The sequence below is a fragment of the Crotalus tigris genome, unplaced genomic scaffold (genome assembly GCF_016545835.1).
Source record: "Crotalus tigris isolate CLP2741 ecotype Arizona unplaced genomic scaffold, ASM1654583v1 scf7180000017550.10884619, whole genome shotgun sequence".
Taxonomy (NCBI): domain Eukaryota; kingdom Metazoa; phylum Chordata; class Lepidosauria; order Squamata; family Viperidae; genus Crotalus; species Crotalus tigris.
In genome coordinates, this window is record NW_024096468.1 from 4,932,833 (window position 1) to 4,950,000 (window position 17,168).

The 17,168-nt window shown below is 39.0% G+C and overlaps 1 protein-coding gene across 1 annotated transcript in view; it reads right to left on the bottom strand.

Annotated features, from left to right (window-relative positions):
• Positions 1 to 207: 207 nt before the first annotated feature.
• The window catches only part of LOC120307012 (RNA-binding protein Musashi homolog 2-like), a 19,062-nt gene continuing 2,101 nt past the window's right edge, over positions 208 to 17,168 (bottom strand). Inside the window, exons 5-6 of the mRNA XM_039341177.1 lie at positions 13,083 to 13,124; positions 208 to 519 (exon numbers count right to left, since the gene is read on the bottom strand). Coding sequence (XP_039197111.1) covers positions 406 to 519; positions 13,083 to 13,124 — 156 coding nt within the window. The 3' untranslated portion in view covers positions 208 to 405. The remainder of the gene's footprint in view (positions 520 to 13,082; positions 13,125 to 17,168) is intronic.

Below are 17,168 nucleotides of genomic sequence, written 5' to 3' on the forward strand. Positions count from 1 at the left end.
TTCTCATTGATGGGGATGGACTACAACTCCCAGCATCCTTCAATGGCCAGCTATAATTAGCCACACGAGGAAAAAATATTTATTTATTTATTTATTTTATGTATGTATGTATGTATGCATAAATTTATTTATTTATTTATTTATTGTATATATGTATATATGTACGCATAAATTTATTTATTTATTTGCACCCATCTTACCATAGGGTAACTATGGGCAGCTTACAGTTACATATACAGTTAAAACACAAAAAAAAAAAAATCAGACATTAAAACCAAGGAAACATGGGGAGGACAGGGGCAGAGTGGTGGTGGTGGGGAGGTAGGATCTATTATTACTCAAGCAACCGCCTCGATTGCACGGTTCCTGCACTGGGGCCCCAAGCCGACTGGCAGAGCCACGTCTTTAGGCCCTTACGAAAAGATAAGAAGGTTGGGGGCCCACCTCACATCGGGGGTGCGGTGAGGATGGGGACACAAGATGTTCCAGGGGGCAGGAAGCAACAGCAGAGAAGATCCTCTGTAAAGTTTAAAAAAAAAAAGGTTTTATTTAATCCTGAAAGAAGACAAGACGGGCAGCCACTGTGGGAAAGAGCCTCCTCCTAGTTTCAAAATTTTTGGTCAGCCATTTCTCTGACATGGCTGAGGGCCTGTTGGTGAGTCACCTGCAGTGATTCACCAACAAACGTGGCAAAAAAGGTAATAAAGTCAGGCACGATGGAACAACCGCCTTGCTTAACAATAGAAATTCTGATGCTAGTTGTGGTCATAAAGTTGAGGGCTACCTATAGTCTTATTCACTGTTTATGCACATACTCAGCCAATTACGTTCCACAAGGATTTTTTTATCCTCTCTTTTGTACTTTATCCAACATATTTCAGATCTAGGCTAGCATACTTGGGACTTTGGGAAGGATTGTTGCTCTCTTGATTTTCTTCCCCCTCCTACGCTAGTACCTCAGTACTCATCGTTAATTGGTTCCAGGAGACACAATGAGTACCAAAAATGCTGAGTATCAAACAAATTTTCCCATAAGGAATAATGTAGTGAGTGAGTCATAAGGCAGCCACTGACAAGTTCTAGTTTGTGTATGGAGTACCAAACAAACAATGGGTACCGGGACAAAATTTTCACGAAAAAATGTATGAAGTACCAAATTAGATGAGTTTCAAAGCAGTTGAGTACCAACATACCACTGTACTTAGATCTGTTGTAATTTTACACACTATAGGATCCTACTGAATTTGCAGATAGACTTCTCCTGTGAGGGAGGATAACCCACAAATCCTAAGAAACAGAAGGCAATATACAGTGGGGCAAAAAAGTATTTAGTCAGCCACCAATTGTGCAAGTTCTCCCACTTAAAAAGATGAGAGAGGCCTGTAATTGTCATCATAGGTAGATCTCAGCTATGAGAGACAAAATGAGAAAACAAATCCAGACAATCACATTTATTTATTTATTTATTTATTTATGAGACTTATATACCGCTTTAAGTGCAAGCACTCTCTAAGCGGTGTACACCAGTAAGCAATGTATATATATATTTTACATTGCCCCCAACAATCTGGGTCCTCATTTGACCTACCCCGGAAGGATGGAAGGCTGAGTCAACCTTGAGCCGGTGAGATTTGAACCGCTGACCTGCTGAACACAGTCAGCTAAAGTGGCCTGCAATACTGCACCCTAACTGCTGCGCCACCTCGGCTTATTGTCTGATGTGGAAAGAATTTATTTGCAAATTATGGTGGAAAATAAGTATGTAGTCACCTACAAACAAACAAGATTTCTGGCTCTCACAGACCTGTAACTTCTTCTTCTTTAAGAGGCTCCTCTGTCCTCCACTCATTACCTGTATTAATGGCACCTGTTTGAACTTGTGATCAGTATAAAAGACACCTGTCCATAACCTCAAACAGTCACACTCCAAACTCCACTATGGTGAAGACCAAAGAGCTGTCGAAGGACACCAGAAAGAAAATTGTAGACCTGCACCAGGCTGGGAAGACTGAATCTGCAATAGGCAAACAGCCTGGTGTGAAGAAATCAACTGTGGGAGCAATAATTAAAAAAATGGAAGACATACAAGACCACTGATAATCTCCCTCAATCTGGGGCTCCACGCAAGATCTCACCCCGTGGGGTCAACATGATCACAAGAACGGTGAGCAAAAATCCCAGAACCACACAGGGGGACCTAGTAAATGACCTGCAGAGAGCTGGGACCAACGTAACAAAGCCAACCATCAGGAACACACTACGCCGCCAGTGACTCAGATCCTGCAGTGCCAGATGTGTCCCCCTGCTTAAGCCAGTACATGTCCAGGCCTGTCTGAAGTTTGCTAGAGAGCATTTGGATGATCCAGAAGAGAATTGGGAGAATGTCATATGGTCAGATGAAACCAAAGTAGAACTGTTTGGTAGAAACACAACTCATCGTGTTTGGAGGAGACACAATGCTGAGTTGCATCCAAAGAACACCATACCTACTGTGAAGCATGGGGATGGCAACATCATGCTTTGGGGCTGTTTCTCTGCAAAGGGACCAGTACGACTGATCCATGTACAGGAAAGAATGAATGGGACCATGTATCGTGAGATTTTGAATGCAAACCTCCTTCCATCAGCAAGGGCATTGAAGATGAAACGTGGCTGGGTCTTTCAGCATGACAATGATCCCAAACACACCGCCTGGGCAACAAAGGAGTGGCTTCGTAAGAAGCATTTCAAGGTCCTGGAGTGGCCTAGCCAGTCTCCAGATCTCAACCCATAGAAAACCTTTGGAGGGAGTTGAAAGTCCGTGTTGCCCAGCGACAGCCCCAAAACATCACTGCTCTAGAGGAGATCTGCATGGAGGAATGGGCCAACATACCAGCAACAGTGTGTGCCAACCTTGTGAAAACTTACAGAAAATGTTTGACCTCTGTCATTGCCAACAAAGGATATATAACAAAGTATTGAGATGAACTTTTGATATTGACCACATACTTATTTTCCACCATAATTTGCAAATAAATTCTTTCCACATCAGACAATGTGATTGTCTGGATTTGTTTTCTCATTTTGTCTCTCATAGTTGAGGTCTACCTATGATGACAATTACAGGCTTCTCTCCTCTTTTTAAGTGGGAGAACTTGCATAATTGGTGACTGACTAAATACTTTTTTACCCCACTGTACATTATTTTTGTTACTTAGAAGTAAAATGTATTGCTATTTTACTCAAATCTAGCAGTTTGTGAGTCTTTTTGATGGCTTACTGTTTTGCACAAGGAAACAAAACCAAATAATTAAAACTAATGCAGCGGTGAATAACTCCAAGATCAGTTATCCGAATAGAAAATTTGGAGGAACTGTAAATAGCAATTTCCTTGAATCATTCTTTAAGATGTTCTTGAACTTCACACCTGCTCAGAAAGGTCACAAGCAAGTGAACAGAACTGCAGTCCAACAACATCCTCAAGAACGAGAGGTTAAAAAAAAGAAAATAACTTACACAACAACACATATGTATACCTGCCTTTTATGTCCTGATCAGCGTATACTTGAGGACATCATGGTAGCATGACAGAACACAATTAATGTTGCTAATTTCTGAGCAAAATCTGTTTAACTTGTATTTTATATTTTAAATTTTATGTCACTTAGCATGCCTTATTTTATTGTGATGCTTCTGGCACAAATAAACAAACTTACACGACAGGGAAAATTCTTTTAAAGATGCATTTTTCCTATTGGTTTAGAAATCTTTTTTTTCCAAATGGAAAAAAACAACCAAATTAGCTCCTCTAATCTACACATCTATCATCATGGGAAACAGGAAGATTATTTTCATCAATTCACTAGAGCAACCATTTTCCCAAACATTACAACTGTGTAATTTCCCACTCCTAATCCCATTTCAATTAAACAAAAGCATTTATAAATGATGGCTAAGAATGGACAGGTGCAGATCCGTGATCAATGATCGTTTAACCAACCACCTGTTAAATTTTAGCCTCTCATTAGCCTGTAACTAATATATTTGTGCAGCCAGTGGAAGAGAGAGTTTGCATGAACCTCTGGTGGAGTTTCATTGCTCTGAGGCAAAGCTCCTGCTTTGCATGGAGAGAAGCCCAATTTTAATTCTAAACACTTTTCTGAGATTCTAGCAAAACCAACGAGAGCTTGAACAGATCGGCCTTCACCACCACGATAGTCAGCCAACTCTATGATTGGTGTACAAAAGGTGTTCCCTCTACTCTTTCTCAACTTTAGCAACTTGAAGATGGGTGGATTTCACCTCCCAGAATTCCCGAACCAGCACTGCTGGCTGGGGAATTCTGGGAGTTGAAGTCCACCCATCTTCAAGTTGCCACGATTGAGAAACACTGCTTTTGACTTTTATTTGACCAGGGACATTTTAATGATTATTGTATTGCACAGTTTTCATTCAGTTCTTAATTGCTGGAGGTTCTTGGAGATTGAGGAAATATTCACATTTAATAAATAAATAAATACACTATAATTGGGTTGGGATTACAGCTCCCAGATGTCTCCTATCTGGAGGGCCTATGGTTAAGAAAAGCCCGATCATTTTAGTTTGATCAGTAAGGCAGAACATCCTACTCCTCAAGTCTTACACCTTCCCAAAACTATGCCCTGATCTCCTGTCAACATTTTTGTCAGACCCATTTTGAGGCACCCTCGCAGGGGAACACACAGCTCAACCACAACCGACTTACGATTTTGACAAAGAAGTCCACAACACCACCTTGTCATCTGAGCGGATATGAGATATATGTCCTCCTATTATACAATGTTATCTCCAGGAAGTGTGCCAAATCCCAAATAAACAAATGTGTATATATAAGTAGTCCTCGACTTACAGCAGTTCATCTAGTGACTATTCAAAGTTACAACATCCCTGAAAAAAGTGACTTATGACCGTTTTTCACACTTACGACTGTTGCAGCATCCCCATGGTCACATGATCAATTTTCAGATGCTTGGCAATAACTCATTTTTATGATGACCACAGGGTCCCGAGGTCATGTGATCACTTTTTGTGACCCTCTGACAAGCAAAATCAAAGGGGAAGCTAGATTCATTTAACAAACGTGTTACTAATTTAGCAAATGCAGTGATTCCCTTAAAACTATGGTATGAAAGGCCATAAAATGGAGCAAAATTCACTTAACAATTGTCTCATTTACCAACAGAAATTTTGGGCTCAGTAGTGGTCGTAAGTCGAGGGCTACCTATAATATATATATATACACATAAAAGATCCACTTGACTAACGCAGCCATTGTATTCTATTCCCAAACTGTACTAAGTCATGATTAGGTTAACTTTGCTTGACCTGCGGGATTCACATTGAACTAAATCATAAACATTGGTTCATAAACAAAAATAGCTCACAATCTATGCACCCTACATAGGACATCAATGTAGTCAGCTTTCCACTGAAAATAAGCCATTTGCAGTTTTAGCTAGAAAGTAGCCAAATTTGGATGCAATAATAGAAAAAAAATCTTTCTAATTAATGTTAAATGGATAAGAATCCAGTGACTAGATAGTCCTCAACTTACAACAGTTCATTTAGTGACCATTCAAAGTTACAACCGCAATGAAAAAAGTGACTTACAACCATTTTCACATTTACGACTGTTGCAGCATTCCCACAGTAACATGGGGATAAAAATTCGGATGCTTGGCAACTGACTCAGGTTTATGACGGTTGCAATGTCCCGGGTTCATGTGATCCCGTTTTGCAACCTTCTGAGTAGCAAAGTCAATGAGAGAAGTTCGATCACTTAATATCCGTGTGATTCACTTAACAATTCCAGCGATTCACTTAACAACTGTGATTAAAAAAAAAGGTTGCAAAATTGAGCGCAGCTCCTTAGTAACTGCCTTGCTTAGACAAGGAAATTCTGGTCCCGATTGTGGTCATAAATCAAGGACTACCTATATGCCCAAGCAGCTATACACAAATGTAGCTTACGTACCTATAGAATGCAATAAATACGTAAAGTTAGGAAAATATGTGACTGAAACCACTTGGACCTCTACATTCCTTCATAGGAACCCTGACTTATCCATGACAGGCAAACTAACCACAGGACCTATCTTTTAAATCTGTGGTACACAAAAGAGTTCCCTCAGTGAAATTTTCATATTATCTGAGTTGTTTCACTGAGTATAATTCCCATGTATCAGAGAGTTAGAAATAAAACCAACTCAATGAGTAACATCAGGCCAGTTAACACCTCGCCCCTATCTAGTTCACAGAGTTACTGGCCAAGTCCTTCAATTTTGTTTGAACTCTAAGAGAAATGATAGATATAACTATAAGACAGTGTTTCCCAAACTTGACAATTTTAAGGCATGAGGACTTCAACTCCCAGAATTCCACAGCCAGCAACGCTGGCTGTGGAATTCTGGGAGTTGAAGTCCACATGCCTTAAAATTGTCAAGTTTGGGAAACACTGACTATAAGACAACAAACAAACAAATACTGGTTGCCAGTCTCATCTTGTCAGTGGGCGACAAGTTTTCCAACAGAATAACCAGCTCATTATTTCCCCCAGAGCATTCAGGAATCTATTGGATTCCATACATTTTCAGGGATAAATCAACCTCAAGCGAGAGGGACGGGAGAACGTTTAGTGCTGAATTGTTTAATCCTTGAGCATGACAAAGGGATTAGTAGTGTTCTTCCTATCTTCAGATCATTGTTCTCCTGCCCAGAAGGAAAGGACAATGTGTGGTCTGATAAATGGAACATCCTCATGGTTATCATATCAAGACTGTGAAATCCCAAGACAACAGCCGCCAGGAAGGAGGTAATTGAAGCCCCCATAATTCATTGCTGCTCCCCAAGGCATCTATCTAGTCAACGGTACATCAAGGTGGTAACATGCCCAGCCTATCCTTATTTATTTAGAAAATTCATATGGCTGCCCACTCGCTCTCAGCGACTCTGGATGGCTTGCAAAAAATAGAAATCCAATATACAACCGTATACAATATACAACACCCCCCCCCATCACTCTGGCAACAGCAATCGGTTAAATAAGTCACTTGATGGGCTCCATCCCACTCTGGGTTGCCCAGGCCATTTGGTAAAACCAGGTCTTCAGGGCCTTGTGAACGAGTATCAAAGTGGGATCCAGTATAATCTCCATGGAGATGATGTTCCAAAGGGAGAGAGCCACCACCAAGAAGGCCCTGCTTTTGGGGTCCCACCAGATGTACCTCCTTAAGAGAGGGGACCCTCAATGTTCCCTGCCTTCCCACTCTGATGGGTCAGATGGATGTAACCAGGAAGAGACGTCGTTCAGATAACCTGGTCCCAAGCCATGTAGGGTTTTATCGGTGATGACAAACACCTTGAATTCTACCCAGAAGCAAATTCGCAGCCAATGCAGCTCCTGCATGAGAGCTAATACATGTGCACACCTGAGCCTGCACAAAACCATTTTGAACCAATTGGAGCTTCCAGGTATTTTTCAAGGGCAGCCCCATGTAGAGTATGTTGCAATAGTCAAAATGGCATGAGTGATTATGAGCAAGGATTTTTGGTCCAGGAAAAGGCAAAATTGGTGCATAGTTACTTATCACCTAACACAAGATGTAGACCCTCAAATCTGGCTGCAGATCATGAAATTCCTTGGGAAATATGATAGGTTCCCCACCCTAAACATAGATACATACTAAACATAGATACATACGGTAGATAAAATCAACTATGAGATCAACCACCAGATCACCATCCTCAGCCACAATTAAATCAGATCTTAGTTTGAACTGCCTTGTACTAAATTAGACCTCTAGGTTTGAGGGCACCATGGTTGAATTAGCTACGTTCTTTTACAGAAGGACTTTGCTGCTTTTTACCTCGAAATTCAAAAGGTCACATGTACCTACCCACATGTTCAGGTCATTATGAATCACACTACAAAGGCAGGCAAGAAACTTAAATCTTGAACAAATCCATACAGAAGAAGGCAAAAAGTATCCCGGTGCTTGGTTTTTAAAATGCTTTCAAGATTAAACCCAGAAAACCACCAAAGACAGTCCAAAATGCACCTTATGAGATCAGATCTGAGCCCCAATTAAAACACCTGAATTGTATATGTGGACAAGCAAATTATTTTTATGAAATAATTTGCAAGGCTATACTGACCCCTGAACTGCTCCCCACTGCTCTGTAAGTTATAGCCATACCATCTAAGGCAGGGGTCCCCAACCCCGATCCATGGACCGGCACCAGTTCATGGCATGCCAGAAAACAGTCCACGCAAACAAAGCCCCATCCGCAGGATGCAGGGGGTACATGAAACCACGCCCCCTCCGGTCCACAGAAAAACCTCTCTCCAGGGAACCGGTCCCTGGCGCCCAGAATATTGGGGGGGGGGGGACTGATCTAAAGAAAGCAGTTTTTCATGGCATCCTTATCTGCCGATAAATGATAAACTGCAGAGAAAATTTACCACACCATACTGTGGTCATTTAAAAATGCTTATGCAAAGATAGGGAGGTAATAACCCTCAAACCAGTAACTATCTCCACTGCTCATTTTGTATCACCAACAGTTATACTGCAAATATGCACAGCCTTGCATTAAAGATCACTATCATCCCAAAAGAGGACAGCTAAGGTTGCAAACCTTTGGGGGGTCAAGGCCTACAGAGTTTGCTCACACCTGCAGCCCTATTTCACCAACGATAACATTTCCGGAAATCCAATCATCAACCGATTCAGCTGAACTTTTGCATTCTAAAAGCAAACACGGACTATTTAAACTAGGATAAATTAACTTTTCAGAGCCAAAGCTTTCTTTAGGCAACTGATCTTAAAAGCCTGTGCATTTGTTGCGGAAAAATTGCGGCAATAAATCTCAAGTCCATTCTGCCCTTGTTAAGGGCAATTCATTTGCCTTCAGAATCTTTTTACATATCATTTTCATAACAAGTGCTTATTAAAACACAAACTTTGCTAAAGCAGAACAGACCAGACAGAGAAACTTTCAAAACGTAAGTGCAGGATAAAAATATGGCTTTTCTATGTAAGAAATGCAAGGCTGAATACACAAAACCCGATGTATATTTTAATATTTTCACTGTGGCTTTGAGATATTAATGCAAGTTGGGAGGTAAGCACAAAAGGAGGGGGGGAAACTATACAAGGAGGATTTAGATCACACAGTACCAAAACTCCAGACCTTGGGAATCAAACTCTAAAATGATAGTTTGTACTAAGTAGGCAGAAATCACCCAGCAAAAAATTGAAATAGTTACATTAGGAACACTGCAAGTGCTTTTCGAAATGAGATTAGCACTGACATCTTTCCAACAAAGACAAAGAAGGGATAAAACCACCAAAGTAAGATGCTTTCATAAAAGATATATTTTGGCAGCGCCAAGTTTTATATTTGAATCAAACTTTTCAGTTTGTGTTAGAATTTTCGTAACGTCCAAAAGCTGCACACTTTTCTCTCCCATTATGTTCAATGTATTTTATCTCTGTGCTACCTACTTTATCACTAGACAGAGGGGAAAATTCGTGGTAAATGGTATTTTTGTTAAAATAGTCTCTAAATTTGGAAGAGTTAGATTAGATATGACTGCTCTGACAAGCCCAGAAGATAATCTAGAAAAAAACAACTATTCAGTCATCAAGCATATATTTTCTTGAACTTCCATTAAGGAATAAAATGTTTCAATCTAGTTTACACATTTAATCAATGGGCGTAATGCAGAAATGCCTAATCTTTTCCATGCTTGCAGCTTTCAAGCATCTTTTCCTGTCCAATCAGGAGGATCCTTACAACTTTTTGCCATTTTCATTTCGTTTTGTCCTGCTTGTACCTTTTGTCTAACTTCACAAAACCTGTAAAAACCAATGTCACTTGGAATGAATCAGCACCACCCTGAAGCACTCACGTACCTTAAAGCTTTTCAAACACATTAATTCAATTTATGCCAAACCACAATTATGGACTTAATAGAATGATATAATCCTTTCTCCCATAAACAGAAAAAAGGGATAGAGTAAGACTTCCATCCACTTTGGATTGACACCTTTTCAAAATTAACAAGCCACACACATAGCTTTATTCTAAAGCAGTGATTTTTCAAACTTGGCAACTTTAAAATATATGAACTTCAACTCCTAGAATTCCGTAGCCAGTAATGGCTGGCTGGGGAATTCTGGGAGTTGAAGTCCACACATCTTAAAGTCCCAAAGATTGAAAAACACTGCTGTAAAGATTCCTGACACCACAGAAAGAAGACTAAATTATTATGAAAGTTCAATACAAAAGCAGGTCTTGAGAAATGGATTCCATTGTGCTGGATGTTTTTAACAAAGATTAGACCACCATTTATCTGGGTTGGGTTATTCCATCACTTAGGGAGTTGAACCTTATGGTACATATGGATTCCACACTTTATTCTTCTGGAAGCATTAACCAAAATTTGGGATTTAAATGTTGGTTGGCCAAAAGCTGTGTTCTTACACACTAAGCCAAAATAAGAAACCACATAATGATTTAGTGTGATGTCTTCACTTTTTGTTGTCTCTTTCCAGTACATATTTCAAAAATGTTTTGGTTTGATGGATTAATTACATCATCAAATTTTCAAGGTAGGGATACATACTGAATTATTTTGCTTTCACTGAAATAAATTTCACTCTGTTTATTAGCCTATGTCTATATTCCCCTAACTAGTTTATTTTGCAGAATGGCTGAGGGAGAAGGCTCTTTATCTAAAACACTGTTATTGCAGCTTCATTATTATTAATTCTAAAGAAAGTAGAATTATTCTGTTGCACTTCTATGGCTGACATTACTATAGTTTAGGGACGTAAATTTGCCATTTTAACAGATGTTTTACCCATTTTAGTGAGGGTGACAGCATTTACCGCAAAGGATGTACTTGAAAAAAAAAACCCAGAATATTTTTTTAATTCAAAAAAATGCATCAACATGAGTACAACAACTCTTCTTAGTCACTATTTTCTCTAGTCGCTGTGTACTTTAAAATGTGCACATTAACTATAATCTCCTACAGGAATATAACAAAGGTTAGGAACTGGATTTCAATATTTGGAATTCTCTGCAGTCTTATTACTAATGCTTTCTCTGCTGGAGATCAGTTGGATCTACTGCTGTTATCTACATGGCACCACTTTAAGATGTCATTCTCTGCCCTGGCATTTCAGAGAGTTGTGTAGTGTGTTTGTATACTGTTTTAATACTTAAATTGTTCTAATGTGGTGTTACCTTTGGGTTTATTGTATTGTAACTCTGTCTAAGATAATAAGCAGATTTTCTTAGAAAACACTTTGAATACATAAATCATACAAGCTTCCCCCCTCAATAAAAAGTAGAGGAAATGGCAGCAATTTTTTCCCCTTTAAAATCCCACATTCAGAGATGGACATAAGGCAGCTAATGAGTTCAAAAATCTCTACCTTATTCCTTTCCAGATCAAACTTTTATACCGTTCCAGTTTTTGAGAAACATTTTGGGGCAGGGGGGGAGCGGTCCCTTTCTATCCCATTTTGACACTTGGGCAATTTGTGCTTCTACCATTATATTCCTTCCTCTTACCCGACAGGCAGAAAGCAACCATAAATAACTCCATGGAAAAAAAAAAAAGTCAGTATAAATTAGCATGGGAACCCTGCAGATTCAAAAGGTCGGCACCGTTTGCGTGGAAAGCTGGGAAGAAGAGGAAAACAAAGTCAAGGAGAACTTCAGCAGTCCTGCAAATTCTTTACTCTGATAAACGCTCCAAATTCATTCATGGTTGCAGACAGAAATTCTAAGAAAGGAACATTAGGTGCTTGCAGATGTCCTTGAAAAGGGACAGTCCAAATATCTGCTACTTACATTCTCTCCCCCCCTCCCTCCCTCCATTTCATTATTCCCACTTTTCTTCTGCTCGTCTTCCTAATCCAACAGGACACTGAAAAACTACCCCATGCCCACTACTACAGATCAATTAGTCTTTGATGATAACGTCCTCCAGGAAAACAGAGGAGAGAGATCAACTAAATGGGAGTTTTGGCCCAAGTGAACACAGCTAAATCAGTCCCAACTGCAAGAAGTCTCCAAACTTGGGGGAGATGCATGGTTAACACTTGTGGCTCCAGAAGGACAATGTCAGTTTGTATTTTAAAAAGAAACTCATCCCACGGACGAAAATAGTTGCTCCGGGTTAAAACAACATTGTGATTTAAGGGGGGGGGGGGAAACCTAGCAACTACCTAACCCAGACAGATAGCCAACTCTGAAAGTTGCCTTTGTAGCCACCTCCCCATCCAGAGGTAGCCGTTGGACAAAAGCTGTTTTGAATATGACCGAGATGTCCTTGCAAGCAACCCACAGCATAATACAAGGCAGCTCTGAGAGTTGGGGGTGGGTGGGGAAGAGAAAATAGGTCACTCATCCAATCAAATTTAAGACCTTTTGTTTTCAAAACCTCTTTCTTCCCCGTCTTTTTTTTTTTTTTCTCTCTCAAAAGCTTCGGACCCTCCTCTCCCCAACCAAAAAAAAGCTAGTGAATTAATGAACTAGCCCTATTCACAAGTTATGCCCAAGGGGGGAGGGAAAAAAAACAGAAGGAGGGATGAGCAGCCATTTCTCTTTTGCACCAAGAAAAACAAACACGGTTCTACATTCATCACTCCCCCCCCCAAAAGACAGAAAAAAAAGCACACGCTCAACTTCAAACCCTTCTAGCTTTGTCAATACACCGCAGCTGCTCAGCGTAACAATATAGAAAACACCCACCACTCCGAAAGACTTGTTGTTTTTTAACCAGGCAATGCCAAATGACATAGGACCCATAAGGAGTTGATTACCCCTGGAGTAATACTTCGTTCACAACTCTCTGGCATTTCTCACCAGTCTTAAGATACACAAGGCATGTCATGTCAACCTTTAAGGAAGGGGAAAAAAAATCTCTTCTGTTCCATTCCCCACCCCCACCCCATTTCCATCTTGCTTCCCCCAATCTGCTCTAACCAGCAACTAATGCAACTCACAGCATGCCTTAAAATTCATTATTGATTATTCTTTCTTACCTTAGGTTGAGCTCTTCGTGGAAATGCAACTTTGGGGTCAATCTGTGGGATGGGGGGGGGTGGAGGGGGGGAGAAATGGAAAGCAAGATCATTTGCATATTTTCTGTAGAAAGGCAAAAAAACCGTACAACTGAAAGATTGCGCTGAATCATTAATCCTTCATTTCTCAGGTATAAGATTTCTTGCAGAGGAGCTAGCGGGAAAAGTCATAACACGCAGAACAGAAAGGAAAACAGCATGTTCAGTGACTTAACTGTTGGGAACTTTTAAAAAGCTTCCTCTTTCCTTCTTCAAACTAGTGTTAATTAGATCGTCCAACCCTGAATGTCAGACACAATCTGCCTTATTATATGTATTTAAAAATATGAATATGAATATGACATTTTGGGCAGCGGATTAGTCAGTCCATTTGTGTTTTATTTTCTTATCTGCTGTTAAGGCCTCCACAGTTTAAGAGACATTTAAATAGCAACGGCCTCTTTTAGGGAAGTTTTTTATGGCTGCAAAAAAAAAAAAAAAGTTGAATGATCAGATCTGATTTTGTATTTCATAATTAAGATACAATGGATACATGATTTCAAGAACCTAATACAAAGTTTGCATGTTTAGATTTTTATCAGATGTAGATTTCCTTTTTAAAAAAAATCACCTGAAGGCATATTAATTTTTTTGTTATTTGTTTTTAAATAATAGACTGAAGGAACTTAACAAGAGAGAAATTTTTCTAAAATCCAATTCAAAGAAACTTAACCATAGAGTCCCGTTTTCCTGCATTCTAACGCCACAAATTTATAGCTGCCACATTACAAAAAAAATGACTTGCCAACAATATGTTGAAAAAAGTTAATAAAATTTCAAAGCTACAATCAAAATACTCCTTATCAAAGCGTAATCTCTACCGTGAATTATAAATTTGTTTCACCTCAAGTTCTCAATCTTAATGCTATTTGGCTCCAAATGCTAGCTAAAATATTTTGAAATGAAAAGTACAAATAATTTTATTAGACACTCTTGAGTAGCAATTTGGAGAAAGGGAGTAAAATTTAGATTGAGCAGAAGTAGGAATTCTCTCAGCCCTCCATAAATTTTTAGAATTAACTTTACACCCTATAAGCATGTTAATATTTTAGAACTGAATTTTATTTTTAATAGTTTCAGCCTCTTCACCAATGAAAAAGGTAGTGCTGTTCTAACTGAAATAAAGGGGAATGTTAAAAGTTCTTTCCGAGCACAATCCTATATACGTATCCCTAGTAATTGAGCAAGCCCATAATAATTTTGTAGTTTCAAAAAAACTAAAAAAATAAACTTAGTCCTTCTGCCAACTGTTAACTGCCAACTTTTAAACTTTTGTTTTCATCTGGAAAAGAGTCTTAACCAAACTTTTGCTATAAAGAGGGTTTTGTGTTTTTTTTTTCAAAGTGTCTTTGGCAGGTAGAAGAAAATCTTTATTATTTGCATAGGAGATGATATATTCAAAGAGCTATCATTTCACTCAGAAATCTTAGCCTGCCCATTTAGGAAGGCAATTTTGCTTGTAATAAAAGTTTTAGAAAGAAAAATTACGTACCTGAGAAGTACCTGAGAAGTGATTGATTATATATCATCGTAACAGTTCATCAAGCATACACAAAAAACTCACAAAACTTTCATCTAGAAAGCTACCCTTTTCCTAGAAAGTAACATCCAGTGGTGAGATTCAGCCAGTTCATACCACTTCGGCAGAACCGGTAGCTAATTTTTTGTTGCCCAGGCCCAGAATGGACTTCCGGAAGTGGCATCCACACAGAGAACCGGTTGTTCACATATTTGAATCCTACCACTGGTAACATCCATCTACATATATACTCAGCACCAGCTAGAATATTTGGCTACCAGAGAAACCCAACAGGTGTAGATTTCCCACTGTCCAAAACATTAAAAATGTGCCTGAGGGGTGGCAAATAAACATCATGCAGCTGTCATATTAACTCCCCTTAAAGTTTTAGCTGTTACTTTAAAAAGAAAAGAGGTGCAAGATGAACGCAGCCATTTTCCAGAAATTTACCCAAAGAAGAATGGATATTATCTAACAGATGGGCATCTTTTCAAAATTGCAAGGCGCTCCCCACTTGCCAGCCTGTTGCGACCCCATTCAGCAGCTCTATGCCTGTTGTGCATCCCTATAAACTATTTAAACAAGAGACAACAGAAAAAAAGAGGCTACTAAAAATAAACTTAGTTAGGTACAATGCTACTTACTATATCTACAAGTCCTCTAGGAAATGACTAATAATAACACTATTTCTGATACCAATGGCCATTACCTAAACCAAGCCTCTAATGTAACCGTAAACAAGAGCAGGCAACTTCCGTGTCAATAGCAAACCGAGCCGTTTCCTGTGCTCAGCGTTGAAACAGGGTCAAATGTTAGCAATACTAAAGGACAAGAAACTATCAGAGGTCTAACAAGGCAAAAGAAAGTATCTTTCATGTTTTGGCTGTTGTTTTTAAACAGTGATGAGAAATCCATTTCTGAACAAACCACTCAGAAGCGTTCACTCCCACATCCAAAATCAAAGCAATGCCATTTCGTCTGGCTGGCATTGCAGTATGATAGGAAGTTTCCTATAAGTATTTCCAAGCTTCCCACTTTCGACTCACAGAAGTAACCAGGGTAACTAACTTCAGATGCACAAATCAGGGTTTGTTCACATAGTTTGCTAACCTCTCCTGGGGCCCCTTCTTCTTTGTTGTCCATTTTATAGGACAATATAAAGAAGTTCCATCCTTCAGTTTGATCTCTAAGTCCGCCCTCCCCCGTAGTGCACAAAAACAAACAGCCATAAATTACCTTCCAACAATTATATCTTCTTGGACAATACATTTAATAAGTTACCTGCCTGGATTTTTACTAAAACTATTTTAGAATTGATTTCTCAGGATCGCTCCTGAGGCTTTGGAAGCTTTCTCTCCCCCCACCCTGAAATAATTGGGGAATGTTTAAATATGAGTCACATGTTCAGACAAGTCCAACAGGACACATACTCAAAGTTATTAGAATTTGGAGGGAAGGCAATAAAGCTAAGGACATTTTTAGACATAATAATCTCATTTATTTTAAAAGAGATACATATAAAGCAAGGCTCGGTAACCTTAAGACCATAATTTCTCCATTAATTTCTTGGTTTAAAGGATAATTTTACACACTTCCCTGCAAGTCAAAGTGTTGTAATGATGAAACAATAATCATCTTGAAACTAAATAAAAACAAGCTTCTGCTCACAGTTTAAGAAATTACTTTTTATTGGTGTCTCTTTAAGCTACAGAATTAAAGTTGCAACTAATTAAATTGGCCAAATACAAACTTCCTTTCTGATGCTACAGAAGAGTTAGGATATCATGCAGAAATGGAAATATAGTGGCAGGAAGATGGGAGTATCAGACAATTAATCCCCTCTTAAACCAAAAAAGTATTTTTGCAATAGAAAAATTTGGGATATGATTCGAAAGGAACAGAAACGTATTGCAATTTTTCTTTGAAAGGGAGCTCTTTTCACTTGTTGCAATGTCTCAAAATGCCCTTTTCGTCTCAAAATGCCCTTTTCTGTTAGGCGAGGAAAAAAATAATAACTTCCTCAGTATTCCAGAAAGGAAGGCTAAGGAAAATAATACTCTGACAATTTAAAATTGCCCTGAAGTCCTCCTCTTTCAAAAAAATAAAGTAGCATCTTTCTAATCTCTCAAGAAGCTTCTCTAGTTATTCCCTTCCACTCACACAACTTGGATAGAGGGTATGTTTTTTGCAAACTAAATAGCGTAAGCATCAGTTAGCAGAAGGAAAAATAAATAAATACAATAAAACTGAACTGTCTTGGCCAACTAGTTAATATTTGAGCAAGGATGATTTCTTTTCTTTACAATATATAATGGAAACATGAGCTTCCATATCCTGCAAGGTAATGTAGCATTTCTTTGCACAATTATTGCAGTATTAATAACCTACCACAATACCCCTTCGAACAAATCCAGCCAAAAGGACACTGTCTCTTTAAATGAGCCTGTCACAGTCATAATATTGCAGGAAATAATGGAGACATTAAACAC